The sequence below is a fragment of the Malurus melanocephalus genome, unplaced genomic scaffold (genome assembly GCF_030028575.1).
Source record: "Malurus melanocephalus ecotype Western Australia unplaced genomic scaffold, MMel_1.1 scaffold_424, whole genome shotgun sequence".
In the NCBI taxonomy this organism is placed as follows: domain Eukaryota; kingdom Metazoa; phylum Chordata; class Aves; order Passeriformes; family Maluridae; genus Malurus; species Malurus melanocephalus.
In genome coordinates, this window is record NW_026623656.1 from 11301 (window position 1) to 24462 (window position 13162).

At 58.6% G+C, this 13162-nt stretch overlaps 1 protein-coding gene across 2 annotated transcripts in view; it reads left to right on the forward strand.

The window, feature by feature from the left end:
• Positions 1-5440, forward strand: part of LOC130581597 (regulator of G-protein signaling 3-like) — an 11674-nt gene extending 6234 nt beyond the window's left edge. The window contains exons 1-5 of one of the 2 annotated variants that reach the window (XM_057379796.1): positions 1515-2132; positions 2236-2337; positions 3266-3327; positions 3962-4128; positions 4216-5440. In XM_057379796.1, the coding sequence (XP_057235779.1) occupies positions 2017-2132; positions 2236-2337; positions 3266-3327; positions 3962-4128; positions 4216-4401 (633 nt within the window). In that variant the 5' untranslated portion in view covers positions 1515-2016 and the 3' untranslated portion in view covers positions 4402-5440. Of the gene's footprint in view, positions 1-1514; positions 2133-2235; positions 2338-3265; positions 3328-3961; positions 4129-4215 lie in introns of those variants that run through there. The other variant, XM_057379797.1, reaches the window with a different exon arrangement.
• The last annotated feature ends 7722 nt before the right edge of the window (positions 5441-13162 follow it).

Sequence of the window (13162 nt, forward strand, 5' to 3'; positions counted from 1 at the left end):
AAACCCACCCAGGAGCCAGGATCACCTGCCCGGTGTGTTCCAGCTGGAAAACCCACCCAGGAGCCAGGATCACCTGCCCGGTGTGTTCCAGCTGGCCTTGTGCCGAGGGCTGTGCTGGGGAGGTGACCCACGTGTGTCACACAAGGGCCGTTCAGTGCTTTGCCAGACTGGCCAGGTGCCGAGTGCTGCCCTGCTGAGCTGGGAACACTGCTGAAATTGTTGCTCGGGGCTGTGTGGGATGGCTCGTCCCGTGCGGTGGCAGGTCCCTGGCTGCCGGCAGCGCTGGCAGCGCGGGGATGGGAGGCAGATGGTGTTTGCAGCGTGAGGCTCCGTGTGTGGATCTGYGTTTCCCACGTTAGCGGGTGTCTGGCAGCTGGCAGCAGTGTGTCCTGCTGGCATCACAGCCCGCGGGGTGGGAAGGCAGTGGAACTGTCCCTGCCCATGAGGGTACAGATGGCACCGGGGCTGGGGGGAGCGATTGTCCTCTACAGTCATTCTGTGGCTCACGGGACTGAGCCCGGATTTGTTGCAGTTCTTTTTCCCCAGTGATTGCTGAGTTTCAGGTTGCAGGAACTGGAGAGAGCTGTGGGTCTGGAGAACATCACTCAGGGTGGAGTGGTGCACCTGTTCCCTGAATCCCTCCTGTCCCTCTCGTGTCCCTCATGAGCCCTGGGCATGGCTCGGCCAGGCAGAGCAGACTCCCTGAGCATCCTCCTTAGATCCACTGCTGTGTGACCCATGGATGGTCCTGTAACGTTAAACTTGCAGAGTCAGAAACAGCAAAAAGTGAAAAGCAAAGCAGTTTGCCTGGTGAGATAATTTTCAGATAAGGAGCCTCAGATTTAGAGAGCAGAGTCCGTGTGTGTTGTGTAAAGACTGATGCTCTGAAGTTTTGCTATCGACATTATAGCCACATGCAGTGAAATATTGTTTTGTGCACTTTATGATGAGATCGAGGGGCAGGTATTTTAGATGGAAGAAACTGGAAACACAGATGGAAGCCGTAATTCTTTCCAATCATAAATGTCCCAGCCACATGTCATGTAAGATAGCGTTCTATTTTCTTTTAATGAGTGACAGATCACCGTCCTTGGGAGAAGATTGCCAGAAAAGGGAATGGGAAGCAAGACCCAAGCGCTAAAACTTGCCATTGCTGCATTTTTTTTGGGCTTTTTGGAGGCGTTCGGTACCGTCCGTCCCTGGGTGGCTCCGTCCCGGTCCCCCGGGTGTCCCCGTTCCCGCTGTGCCCGGGTGCAGTGCCCGCGCTGTGCCACGCGGGGGCAGCACCGCCCGCGCGTCCCGTCCCTGCCCGTGCCCGGAGGCTGCTCCGGGGGGGCTCCTTTTCCCACCGCGCTTCCCAAAAATCTGCCCTGCTTCGTGCTGCTGCCAATTCCCTGGGCAGCCGCCAACCCCGTGTGTCCGTCAGTCTGTCTGTACAGAGATGCTGGGGCGGGGGGACCCGTGCAGGGGTGACAGAGTGGGGCGTTTTTGCCCCAATGCCCCGCGCTGCCAGTCCCGACCACCCCCTGAAGGAAACGTCCCCACRGCCATGGAAATGTCCCCGGCCTGGCAGCGGAGACGGGAGCACCSGTGGGTGATGTGTGGGTGCCCACGCGGGGGGGACACAGGGCAGCGCTCCGCTCCTCAGTCCGCTCCGCCCCGCCGCCGGCCCCGCAACCTTGCCGGGATGCCTGCGCTCTATAAATAGCCCTCGTAAATCCTGACTGCGATTATTTTTCCCCGCCGTCTCTTGAAAGGCCCCACTATCCTCCCCGGCGCTGATTTTTCCACCTTTCCTCAAGTTTCCCCAGCAACGGCAGAGCCGTCCCAGCCGGCGGCGGGGCTGACACAGCCTTTCCTCRCACGCTCCCCGGGCCGTCCCACGGCTCATTTAAAGCTCCCCGGGCWGAGCCCTCCCACTTCCCGTTGCGCGCTGGCCGCTGCGGGCGGGAGCGGGCGGCAGAGCGCCCCAGAGTCCGGCGGAGYCGCTGCGCCGCCCGGGCTGTCCCCGCAACCATGCCCTTCTTCCGCGACCTGTCCAAGCCGCAGCCGCTCGAGTTCCACGCGGAGATGCTGCTGGCGGTGCAGAGGCCGCACACGGGCTCGCTGCAGCGCCGGCACACCATGAAGGAGTAGGTGGCGGGCGCGGACGGGCGGGACGCGGCTGCCGGAGSGTCCGAACCGGGCTGCCCCGCGTACCCCCGGCCGCCCGCTCAGACTCGCTCTTCTCTCTAGAGCCAAGGACATGAAGAACCGGCTGGGGATATTTCGGCGGCGGAATGAGTCCCCCGGGGCCAACCCCTCCGGCAAACTGGACAAAGTCCTCAAATCTCTCAAGTAGGTGCTGCGAACGGGTGGCGCGGGATCGGGGACCGCGGGAATCGGGGACTTCGGGATTCGGGGACCGTGGGGATCMGGCCTGGGGGGATCGGGGACMKTGGGGATCAGGGACCGTGGGGGTCAGGATTGTGGGGATCGAGGCTGTGGGGATCGGGACCGTGCAGGCTTGGGATGAGCTGTTGTCTCCTCACCTCCCGGGAAGCTGGGTTCTCCCCATTTGGGGAAGCTGTGGACAAAGTTTTTGGATGTGGAGGAGCATTGGAAACATTTTTTTTGGCTGAAAATCTCCTGCTGGAGGGTGAGAGTTCCTGCCTGGGCAGTGGCACGGCAGCAGCTTGGGCTGGAAATTTACCTGATGGCACTGTTCTCCCAGTGCCTGTACATGGAACTTTAACTGGCCAGAGGATGGTTTGAAAAACCACTTTGCTCTGGAGATGCTCCAGCAGCTGGAGACGAGCCCTCCCTATTCCTGCTCCTGGCAGCTCCTCCATCTGCTTGAACGGGGCAGCTGCAAACCCACTTCCCACAGCTCCTGGGCATCACCTGGAGCTTTTCCAACTCCTCCTCAGACACCCCAAGTGCCACAGCAGCTCGCACAGACCTCATGGTGTCGGATTTTCCTCCTGCCAGCCTAAAGGCAGCAGTTTCCTTCTGGCAGAGCTGCTGAGTGCTGCCTGGGGCAGAGCCTGGCTCTGCCTTCAGCTGCTCCCACAGCGCCAGCACTGAGGTGGGAGCCAGGGCCGGCCCCACCGCGCACACAGCGTGGCTTTATCCTCTGGAAACATTTTGCAGGAGGCTGATTTRGGAGCTGGGAGCAGCCGTGCTGGGCACACAGCCTGGCTTTTGATCCTCTGGAAATGCTTAGCAGGCAGCAAAAGCAGCTTTCTGTGCTGAGCTTGGCCAACRTGCTGTCCTTTCTCTGCAGGCCCACTCCCGAGGAAGCGCTCAAGTGGGGGGACTCCCTGGAGAAGCTGCTGCTGCACAAATGTGAGTGTGTGTGCATCCCTTGCACTTGTGTGTGCTGCCAGGGGAATAGCCAGACACGTGCCTGGATCAAGCTGGGATTTCCTCTGTTAATCCCTTCCGATCTTTGRGGATACTCAAAGGGAAATTAGCCCWTCCTGCACCCCTTCTGCTCCTGCCTGGCCCGGGGGGGAYGTGGGAACCGGTGGASGGGAGAGCTGTGGATCAGGGCTGCAGCCCCCAGTTTGGGGAGGAGGAGGAGGAGGAAGCAGTGTTTGTGTCTGATTTGCAGAGGGGCCTTGGAACAGGAGCTGCTTTAGAACTCCCCCGTTCTGAAGCTGGGAGAAGACAGCCCTTCTCAGGCACCCCATCCACATCCAGCCTGTGGGGATGGCCAGGGGGTCCTGTCCCCATTGCTGTCCCTGCTCCAGCCCAGCCTCCCTGGTGGCTCTCGGTGCTGCAGCTGGGCTGTGGATTCAGCACACAGATGGGCTGTGCTGCTGTGCTGGGCTGGCACCACCATCTCTGCCTGTTTGCACAAGGGTCTTCAGGGGCAGTGCAGGGAGGGGGTTTGGGCTGCAGCTCTGCAGGAGCTGAGGGTGTTGTGGGGCTGTCCCTGTGTGTGAGCRGGAGTAGAGCCGTGTCCCTGTCCCCACAGATGGGCTCGCTGCCTTCAGRGCCTTCCTGCGCACYGAGTTCAGYGAGGAGAACCTGGAGTTCTGGCTGGCCTGTGAGGAGTTCAAGAAGATCAAATCCCAGTCCAAGATGGTCTCCAAGGCCAAGAAGATCTTCGCTGAGTACATTGCCATCCAGTCCTGCAAGGAGGTGAGGGTTTCTCCCACACTGGGGTGTGGCTCGCTGGCTGGTGGCCGCCTGGGCAGCAGCTCACCAGCCTTGTCTCTGTGCCCACAGGTCAACCTGGACTCCTACACACGGGAGCACACCAAGGAGAACCTGCAGAACATCACCCGCAGCTGCTTTGACCTGGCTCAGAAGAGGATTTACGGGCTCATGGAGAAGGACTCGTACCCCCGCTTCCTCCGCTCCGACCTCTACTTGGACATAATCAACCAGAAGAAAGGCAGCTCCCCGCTGTAGGCCCAAGGACAGTCTCGGGGCAGGCTGGGAGCTGTGTGTTTACATGGAATTGGGCAGTGGAGGCCTTYCTGGGAGCTGGTGGGAGCTCGCTGTCCTGCCGGTGACCCCAGGCTGTGTGGACATGGGGCGGCTGAAGGCACCAAGCTCGGGGCCGAGGGCACCCAGAGGCCGAGCAGGCCGGTACTGCTGCACCACCCCGTCTCACCATCGCTGGTACGACGCCGTCGGGGTGGCCCCGGCACGGATTTAGCCAGGAGGGAAGCTCCCACGAGACTACTGTGAAGCACCTGCCCCAGCCGTGAGTGTTGCTGGAAGGTGGATAGCCAGCCCAGCTCGGTGAGGAGGGCAATTCCTGCACAGGGCTCTGGCAAGGGGACGATGGCACCACCACCAACATCGCCCCGGATCAAAGCCTTGGAACTGGAGCATCCCCAGGACGCTGCTGTGCTTCCCCGTGCCTCCCAGCTGCCCCGGAGCAGCTCTGGCAGGAGCTGGTGGTGGGTGCCCCGGGAGCTGGAGGTCCTGCCCCTGCGCTGGAGGTGTGCAAAGCGCCCTCGTGCCCTCCCCCCCTGGTTTATTTATTGCCCTCCTGTAGCCGGACACGTTGCTGTGCGCTAGGAGCCCCTGTGTCCCTCCCCGTTCTCAGTTACAAGTGCAATATTTGTGTGTGTCGCGGCCGCGCTCTCCGGCGGAGCGGATGCTGTTTCTTTTCGCGGGTGTGTAGGTTTTGTGAGGTAGCGGGCTGTGCGTGCCAGACCCGTTCCCTGGCAGCGGGCCGCCGGGGGAGCCTGCTGTAAATATCCATATCTCGATCCCTGACGATGGAGGGGGCGGCCGTGGGGAAAAGCGGCTCCGTGTGCGGCCGCCCTCCCCTCCTGACTCCGGATAACAATGCTGTGTTTTGGGAAGCGGGGATTCCTGCTGGCCCTGGCAGGGTGGGATGCGCTGCCCACCTCCCAGTTTACAGTGCAAAGCATCTCTGCAGCTAGAAAAACAACTGCATTGTCATGGTCATAGGTAAATAAAAGGAGAATATCAGTTCTTGTAGCTGCCTTTTGTCCGTGCCGTGTTTGTCAGCCCTGGCCTTGCTGAGTGCTGTAAAATCTTGTTGCTGCATGGCTGAAGAAGGGAAAATCTGGTTYGGTGAATTTCTGAGCTGTTTTTTACGATGGAGCAGCTGCCAGATGCTCCTGAGGCCAGGTCTGGATGTAGCAATGGAGTTTTGCCCAAAAGGAGCCTGTTCCCAAGGACAGCGGTYGCTGTCAAACACAGCAGGGCACAAACCTCTGACCACAGAAATGGCCGAACCCTCAGTGACCTCCTGCAGCTCCAGGTCCCTCTGGGGACACACCAAAAGCAGCAACAAAAATCTGCTCCAGGTCTGTGCAYGGCTTGGCAGGGCTGCTCTTCCCCACAGTGCTCTGGTTTGGGATGTGAATGTTTTATGAAGGCTGCTCATGGGGTGTTTTGTACCTGAAGTGTCACCTTGGTTGTGGTCAGCCTTGGATGGCTCAGCAGTGTGTTTGTGGTGTCACAGGGCTGTGCTGGGCTGTGGTGATGGGGCCCAAGGTGGTGGTGTGGCTGCCCCAGCAGTCCTATGTAAGCACAGCTCTCCCCAGCAGGTTCCCTTTCTTCTGGGTTTTTTCCTCTTGAAATGCAGCAGGGGCTGCCAGCTGGGGACACTGAGCTGGGGGCTCTGCTCAGGGCTTGCCTGGGACAGCAGGGCTGGTGCCTGGTTGCTCTCTGGGGATTCTCGTGGCACCCCAGGGTCAAGGGCCGTGCATGGTGTCCCAGTGGTGACCCAGCCACTGACCCCAGAGCTGTGGGACCCGGGGGGGGGGGGTAGGTGCCCCTTCCCAGCCGCCTCCTCCAAGCCAGATCCTCCTCCTGGCACTGCCCAGAGCCTTCATCTCCTGTTCTTCCCAGTTGGGAGGGTTTCCCTTCATCTCTGGACTCAACACAGATTTTCTTGCACTTCCCTCACTCCATCCCCCRTACTCTCCTGAGCTCCCCTTGCTCCATCCCAAACCATCAATGTTAGGAAACCTACAGCAGGGTCCCTTCACTGCTGCCCTCATTTGTCCCTGTCTCCAAGCTCACTGGGGCAGCCTCAGGGGGCTCTGGGGGCACTGGGCAGCTCAGTCCCTGCTATTCCCTTCTCGCTGCCCTGAGTACAGCTCCAGCAGCTCTGGTGCATCCCAAGGAGCATCCCAACCCCATCACCATGCGGCATTTGGACCTTAAACCCTGCCTTCCTTCCACGAATGACACTGGCTCAAGCAGGCAGGGAGAGCTGGAGCTGCCAGGGGATGTGTGGGGTGCAGATCTGGTGCTGGGCTCTGATCCCGGCCGGGGACAAAGGCACTGGGACCTGGGAAGGTGGCAATAGCCCTGGGTGAGTGGCAGGAGCTGGGTTATCGCTGTAAGAGAATTTATTGCTGGGTTCCAGGCTGGCGTGAGTCACTGGGCAAACACCTCTCCCACGTGCTGGAGATGCTCAGTTCCCTGGAAAGACACGGCTCTGGGCAGCCGGGAATGCCACGGGCTCATCCCGTGTTCTCCCGGGATGGCCAGTGCCTCCCGCAGCAGGACAGACCTCAGAAGGGACTCAGGTCTTGTCATGGGCTCTGTGGTGACACTGAAGCCACAGCTGTGTCCTCCCTGTGCTTCAGGAGAGGGGCTGGAGCTGCATCTCCGAGCTGTGAGGAGCTTGGAGCACCTGGATGGGAGCTGGGTGAGGGAGGGCAGCCCACGGAGGGGGTTTGGCCTGGGAGATGTTTATTGGGGTGGAGACACAGCCCCACTGCCCTGAAGGGACAGCGTCTTACAGGGATGCTGAGCTTGTGACACAAACAGAAGGGGAGTAGAAATGCTCTTATTTAGCACAAAATCAGATGTTTAGGACAAAATCCAATCACGCCAAGATATTCCTGCCTTGTCCGTGCCAATGCCACAAGCCTGAGTGATGGGAATGAGAATTTGGGGTGTTTCTAATTCCTCATTTGAGGGACAGCCTCAGCCCAAGTGGAGCTGCTGGAGGGCCATTCCCACAGTGGCARTGCTGGAATCATGAGGGGGTCACCTGGCTGGGGGTGGCCCTGGGGGATGAGAGGTGGCCATTCCTGCACTGAGGCCACCCAGGGCAGGAAGGGTGACAGCAGGAGCTGCTGCCTGTCCCAGGCTCATCCCCAGCTCAGGGATGTGGGGAGGAGCTGCCTTTGGACATCGTGGTGCCACAGCCAAAGGGAATTTCCCAATGTGGAACCTGGTGCCTTCCAAAATAGGGAGGGCCTTATCTGAGCAGATAACGAGGGTTTGTCTCTGGGCTAAAAATGAGCCGTTGCTGAGTTGCAAATAGTCACAGCTCGGCCGTGTTTGTTGTGTGCAAACAGGGCAAAGTGCACCGAGGTGCTCCGGGTTCATCCCTGGGACAAAGCTCAGCCAGCTGGAGGCAAAGCTCCCCAGGGGAAGGATTTTTGTGGGAAAATGGGAATTGTCCCCAGAAAGGGCTGAAAGGTTCAAAAACTTATGTGATTCTGTGCTTGAGAAAGGTAAAATGTCCCAAGGTCCTGGGTTGAACATGATGGTTCCCTCACATTCTCAAGGATGGGGAGGTTGGGATGAACCAAAAGTACTTGGAGAGGCTGGAAAATGTCTCACCTGTCCCAAGTGATGGCCTTGGCCCTTCAGGTGTCCCTCAATCCTGTGTTCCATCAACTTCCTGACGTGGCAGCCAGGCAGGGTGCTGGGGTCTCCTGGGATTTACAAAAGCAAAGGGGRCTCTGAAGGTGGCAGCCCCAGGAAAAGGCAGCTCGAGCTGCAGAGCACCCCTGGGATGAAGGTTTATCAGGAGAAAGGAATGAGGAGTGTTGCCACCCCAGGTGAGCATCTGCAGCACTTGGGCTGCGAGGAGCCTTGTTCCAGAGCTGGTTGGATGCCAGGAGCATTAAAGCTTTTTTCTTATTTCTACAGAAATAAATGTTTTCCCCTTTTACAGGTGTGCCCTGTGCCCTGAAACACACCAGCACTGCTCAGCCTTTGCTGGGCTTTTCCAAGGCACCCATCCTGGAGGATAAATGTAYCCAAATAAACAGAACTTTCCCCTGAACAAAATCCTTCCTTGGACCCCTGATTAGACAAATATTCTCAGAATAGAAGCGAGGCTGCTTTCCAGCCACAGACTAAACACAGCTCAGCAGTTTGATACTGAAACCACYGACACAAGAATTCCCTGGCTGGAGTAAACAGCTGGGCTGCTGTGAGAGTCCCTGCACCCTGCTCAGAGCTACTGAGGCTTATCAGGAGCACCCTGAGGTCTAATTTGGGTGTCTGAGGTGCCCRGGAGCCGTCTGGAGATCCAGCCCAGTCGTCTGCATGGCGGGGATGGAGGTCGGGCTTGGTCTGGGATTGTTTGGGGACTTTGGCATCCTCTGGGTGTGATAAGGGCCAGAGGGTACACAGAGCTGTTTGAGGGCTCTTGTCCATCCTGATGGTGACCAGAAGAGCTGGGTGGGGTGGGTGAGGGGGTGCCCAGCTCGCTGTCCTGCCCAGGGTACCACTGACAGTGATGCCCTTCCAGAGCATCTTTGGGAGTACCAGTGCCACCAAGCCCTGAAGCTGGTATCGGCCATGTCCCTCCTAAACAGTGCAAGGGAGCAAATACAGGGAAAGTAAAAGGCTCCTGAAGTAAAAATAAAATCAGACTCAGAGGCTTCTGTCAAGGACACAAARGCAGCTTGGCTGGGCGGGTGCCAGGGCAGGAAATGCAGTGGTGCTCCCAGTCCCCTGAGTGCCTCCAGCTCATTCGGGAAGCATTGTTACCTCCCTCTCATGGCTCATTTTCTGATTCTCCCCTGCATGAGGTCATTTTTGCTCACACATTCCCCGGAGCTGGGGAAGGAGAGCGGTGATGCTGAGTGCAGCCAGCCCTGAGGCCTGGAGGGAAGGACGGTGGAAATGCTTTCTTTTGTGGCTGAGTGGGGCTGGGACACAGGGAGGGGACAGGGGGAATGTGCTCCTCAGAGGGATCCTGTGCCAGCTGCCCCCTCCCCTTTGTGCACAGGGCACAAACAGGAATGGAGGCGGTGATTGGGGTCCTCACCTTGGACAAATCTGRGATCCCCCACTCTCCCTCCCTTCCTCCCGTGGCAGAGGGAGAGGTGGAGGGACTGGGGGAGAGGGAGAAGAGCCAGGCAGGAGCAGATGGGGGCTCTGGAGGGAGTGTTTGCACAGGAGCCATTTGCAAATGATTCCTTGTCCCTTGCAGAACTAATGGGACAATTATTTCAGGCCACACGTTCAATTATTTCAGGCTCCTCATGGAAAGTTCCACCCAGGCCATGCGTCAGCTCCTTGGGGGAGCAGCCCTGTCGTCCCTAAGGTGATTTCCTAGACAAAGACAAGCAGGTGGAACTGCTGCTCCTGGGCCTGGGGACGGCTGTGATGGGTGACAGAACCCCAAACAAACCTCCCAGGGCCACGGGCTCACGTGCTGGAAGTTGATCCCAGAGCCTGACAAACCCTGCTGGGCTCTGGGATGGAGCTCCTGGGCCAAACCAGCCCTGCTGCGCTCTGGGATGGAGCTCCTGAGCCAAACCAGCCCTGCTGCACTCTGGGATGGAGCTCCTGGGCCAAACCAGCCCTGCTGCACTCTGGGATGGAGCTCCTGGGCCAAACCAGCCCTGCTGGGCTCTGGGATAGAACTTTGGGCTCCACATGGGATCCTTGGAGAAGCCTGTCCAGTTTTGTCCCCTGTTCCCTCCACCAGCTTCAGAGGGCTGTGGGGAGCTCAGAGGGAGCCCTGCAGAGGTGGCCATGGATGGATGGAGAGGGGTGGGACAGAACAGCACCTGCAGCTTTGGGAAGGGCAGCTGGGAAGGTGATGGAGCCAGACYTTCCTGGTAGCACCAGGGGACAAAGCCAGGGACAGCAGCACCGATGGGCTCATGGTAAAGCTGGCATGGCACAAAACAGCCCCAGGGAAGGAGGGGTCTCTGGAAGTGGTCAAGACTGGACCAAAGTCCCAGCTGAGCTGTCCAGGTGCTGGTGACATTCCTGCTCCATGGGAGGGACATGTCACAGAGCCCAGGGGTGGCCCATGGCACAGCGAGGGGCTCTGCAGGTGGACATGGACAGTGACCCCCAGGACACGGACAGTGACCCCCAGGACATGAGCACTGAGCCCACGGAGATGCAGGACAGGGGTGTGGGAGGCCAAAGGCCTCGTTTGAAGGGTTTGTACAAGAACAAAACCAAATCCTGCATCTTGCGGTGTTAATGACAGAACTGGGGGAAGACCCCTTCCCTTTGTCCTCTGAGCACTCGGATCTGTTYGGTTCTGGGTGAAAGATGAGACCTCAGAGCAGCATCTTGGCCGGGGTTGGGCTGTGGGGTGGCCCCGTGGAGCCCAGGGTGGTGTCCCTGCTGTTGCCAGCCGCCCTGTCCCCTGTCACAAGAGCTCACCTCCCTGACTGATGGGGTTACACAATTTTGCTCTCCACATTGCCATGTTTTCTAGAAATAATTCCTAAAATCTTTTTTTTTTTTAGGCCACCCAAGGCCTGAGCAGTGCCGATAGCTGAGCAGGGGTCAGGTGTGGGATGGAAACACAGAACAACTCTTCCCTCTATTACCCAATGTATTTTATTGAATTTGTCATTTGTATGCAAACAATCGAGCCAATTAGCCGGATGATCTTTCAGGGAGCACAAGTGTTGCCCGAGGTAGGAAGTCTGATAAGTCCATCCAGCCAATMTTTCCTTCCCTAAAATAAACAGAGAGGAAGGAAGCAGGATGGGAGCCCCTGCAAATCACATTTTCAATAGTGTCAACTTTTATGGCCGAGCCATAAAACCGGAGTTCCTGAAGCACCAGCACGGCATTAATGAGATGRTAATTATGGTCACTCATTGCTTCGTTACAGCCCAGGAATGACTCTGCTAACGAGTGCAGCGGGCTCTGCCAGGGGAGAGCTCCCCAGCCCTCTGCCTGCCCTTCCCACAGCTGAGGGTCCAGCCAGGCTGCTCTCAGCGCAYAGGACAAGGCTCCAGGGCCCTGGGGGCAGTTTGGGGCCGCTGGAGTGCCCAGCCCTTTGGGAATTCACTGGAGTGCCCAGCACTGGATTCTGAGCGTGGTGGCAGAGTGACCTCACAAGGGACAGCCTCTCCCTGTCCCTCCCCTCCTGCACCTCTTCTCCTGTCACCTGGGAGGAAAGTAAGAGCTGGGAAATCCACGTCCTGCTGTGGCAGACTGGGGAATTCTCCTGATGGAGGTGCTGCAAGGTCCTCCCAGCTGGGCTTTGCATCCNTGGGATAAGGACACTGCTGTGTGGGTTGGGGACACTGCTGGGTGGGTTGGGGACACTGCTGGGTGGGATAGGGACACTGCTGTGTGGGTTGGGGACACTGCTGGGCAGGCTGGGGACACTGCTGTGTGGGATAGGGACACTGCTGTGTGGGTTGGGGACACTGCTGGGCAGGCTGGGGACACTGCTGTGTGGGATAGGGACACTGCTGGGCAGGCTGGGGACACTGCTGGGTGGGTTGGGGACACTGCTGGGTGGGATAGGGACACTGCTGTGTGGGATAGGGACACTGCTGTGTGGGCTGGGGACACATCTGGACTGGCTGGGCAGGCTGGGGACACTGCTGGATCACTGCTACAAGGTTTGTCCTTGTGGACAGATTTCCCATGGGACTCAGGACTAACAAGCACCTGGAGGGACAGGAGGGACAGGACACAGGRAATGGCTTCCGACTGCCAGAGAGCAGAGATGGATGGGATACAGGGAAGGAATTGTTGGGGAGGCCCTGGCACAGGGTGCCCAGAGAAGCTGTGGCTGCCCCTGGGTCCTTGGAAATGTCCAAAGCCAGGCTGGACAGGGCTAGGGACAATCTGGGACATTGGAAGACGTCCCTGCCCAACCCTGCCAACCCAACCCAGTCTGATTTCTGGGATTCCTTCCCCAGTATTTTCCCCAAACACCACAAATGCCAATCCCTCTGCTGCCAGATGCCCCGTTTGCTCTGTTCTGGGATCATCCCCCTCTTCCCCACTTTTCCATGGCTGCACAGCCATCAGGAAATGCCAGACTCCTCCAGGATGAGGATTCAGGCCTGGAAAGCCCCGGGCTGGAGCAGGGCTGCTGTGGAGCCCCACTGGCTGCCCTGTGCTGCTGTGCTCGGTTATTTCCAGCTGTGGCTGCTGGAAACCTTTGGTGCTTTTGCCACTTTTAGCCCTGGCAGGGCTGAGGCTGCTCCTCATTTGCTGGAAAAACCTTGAAATGCTGCAGAGTGCCAGAGCAACACCAACTAAGGAAAAGAATAACAACCAGAAAAACAAAACCTGGTCTTTTTCCAATCAAGCTGCAGCRGTGTTGTATTTTTCTTAAAGAAAAACACATCTCCCTTTTTCCTGGATCCAACTGGCCCCTGCAAATGCACTCTCCATTGTGCCAAGCTCCCAAAATAACTGCAGCTGTCGATGGAAATAGAGCCTGGGGAGAATTTCCTGTCTCCCCCTGCCAGCCCCTGCCATGCCACAGCCCCTGTGCTGGGGGACAAATCCCCTCTGTGACACTTCCCGGGTGCTCAGGTGCCAGGGTGGCTCTGTGAGGGGCTGTCCCCGGCTGTGTCCCCTCCAAAGCTGGCAGCTCTGCGTGGCTGGAGGATCCAGCAGGGTTTAACCCTTTGGCTGTGGGGCTGGCAGTGCCTGGATCTTGGCCAGGGCAGGGGTTTGGGGCATTCCTGGGCTCTGCTCCATC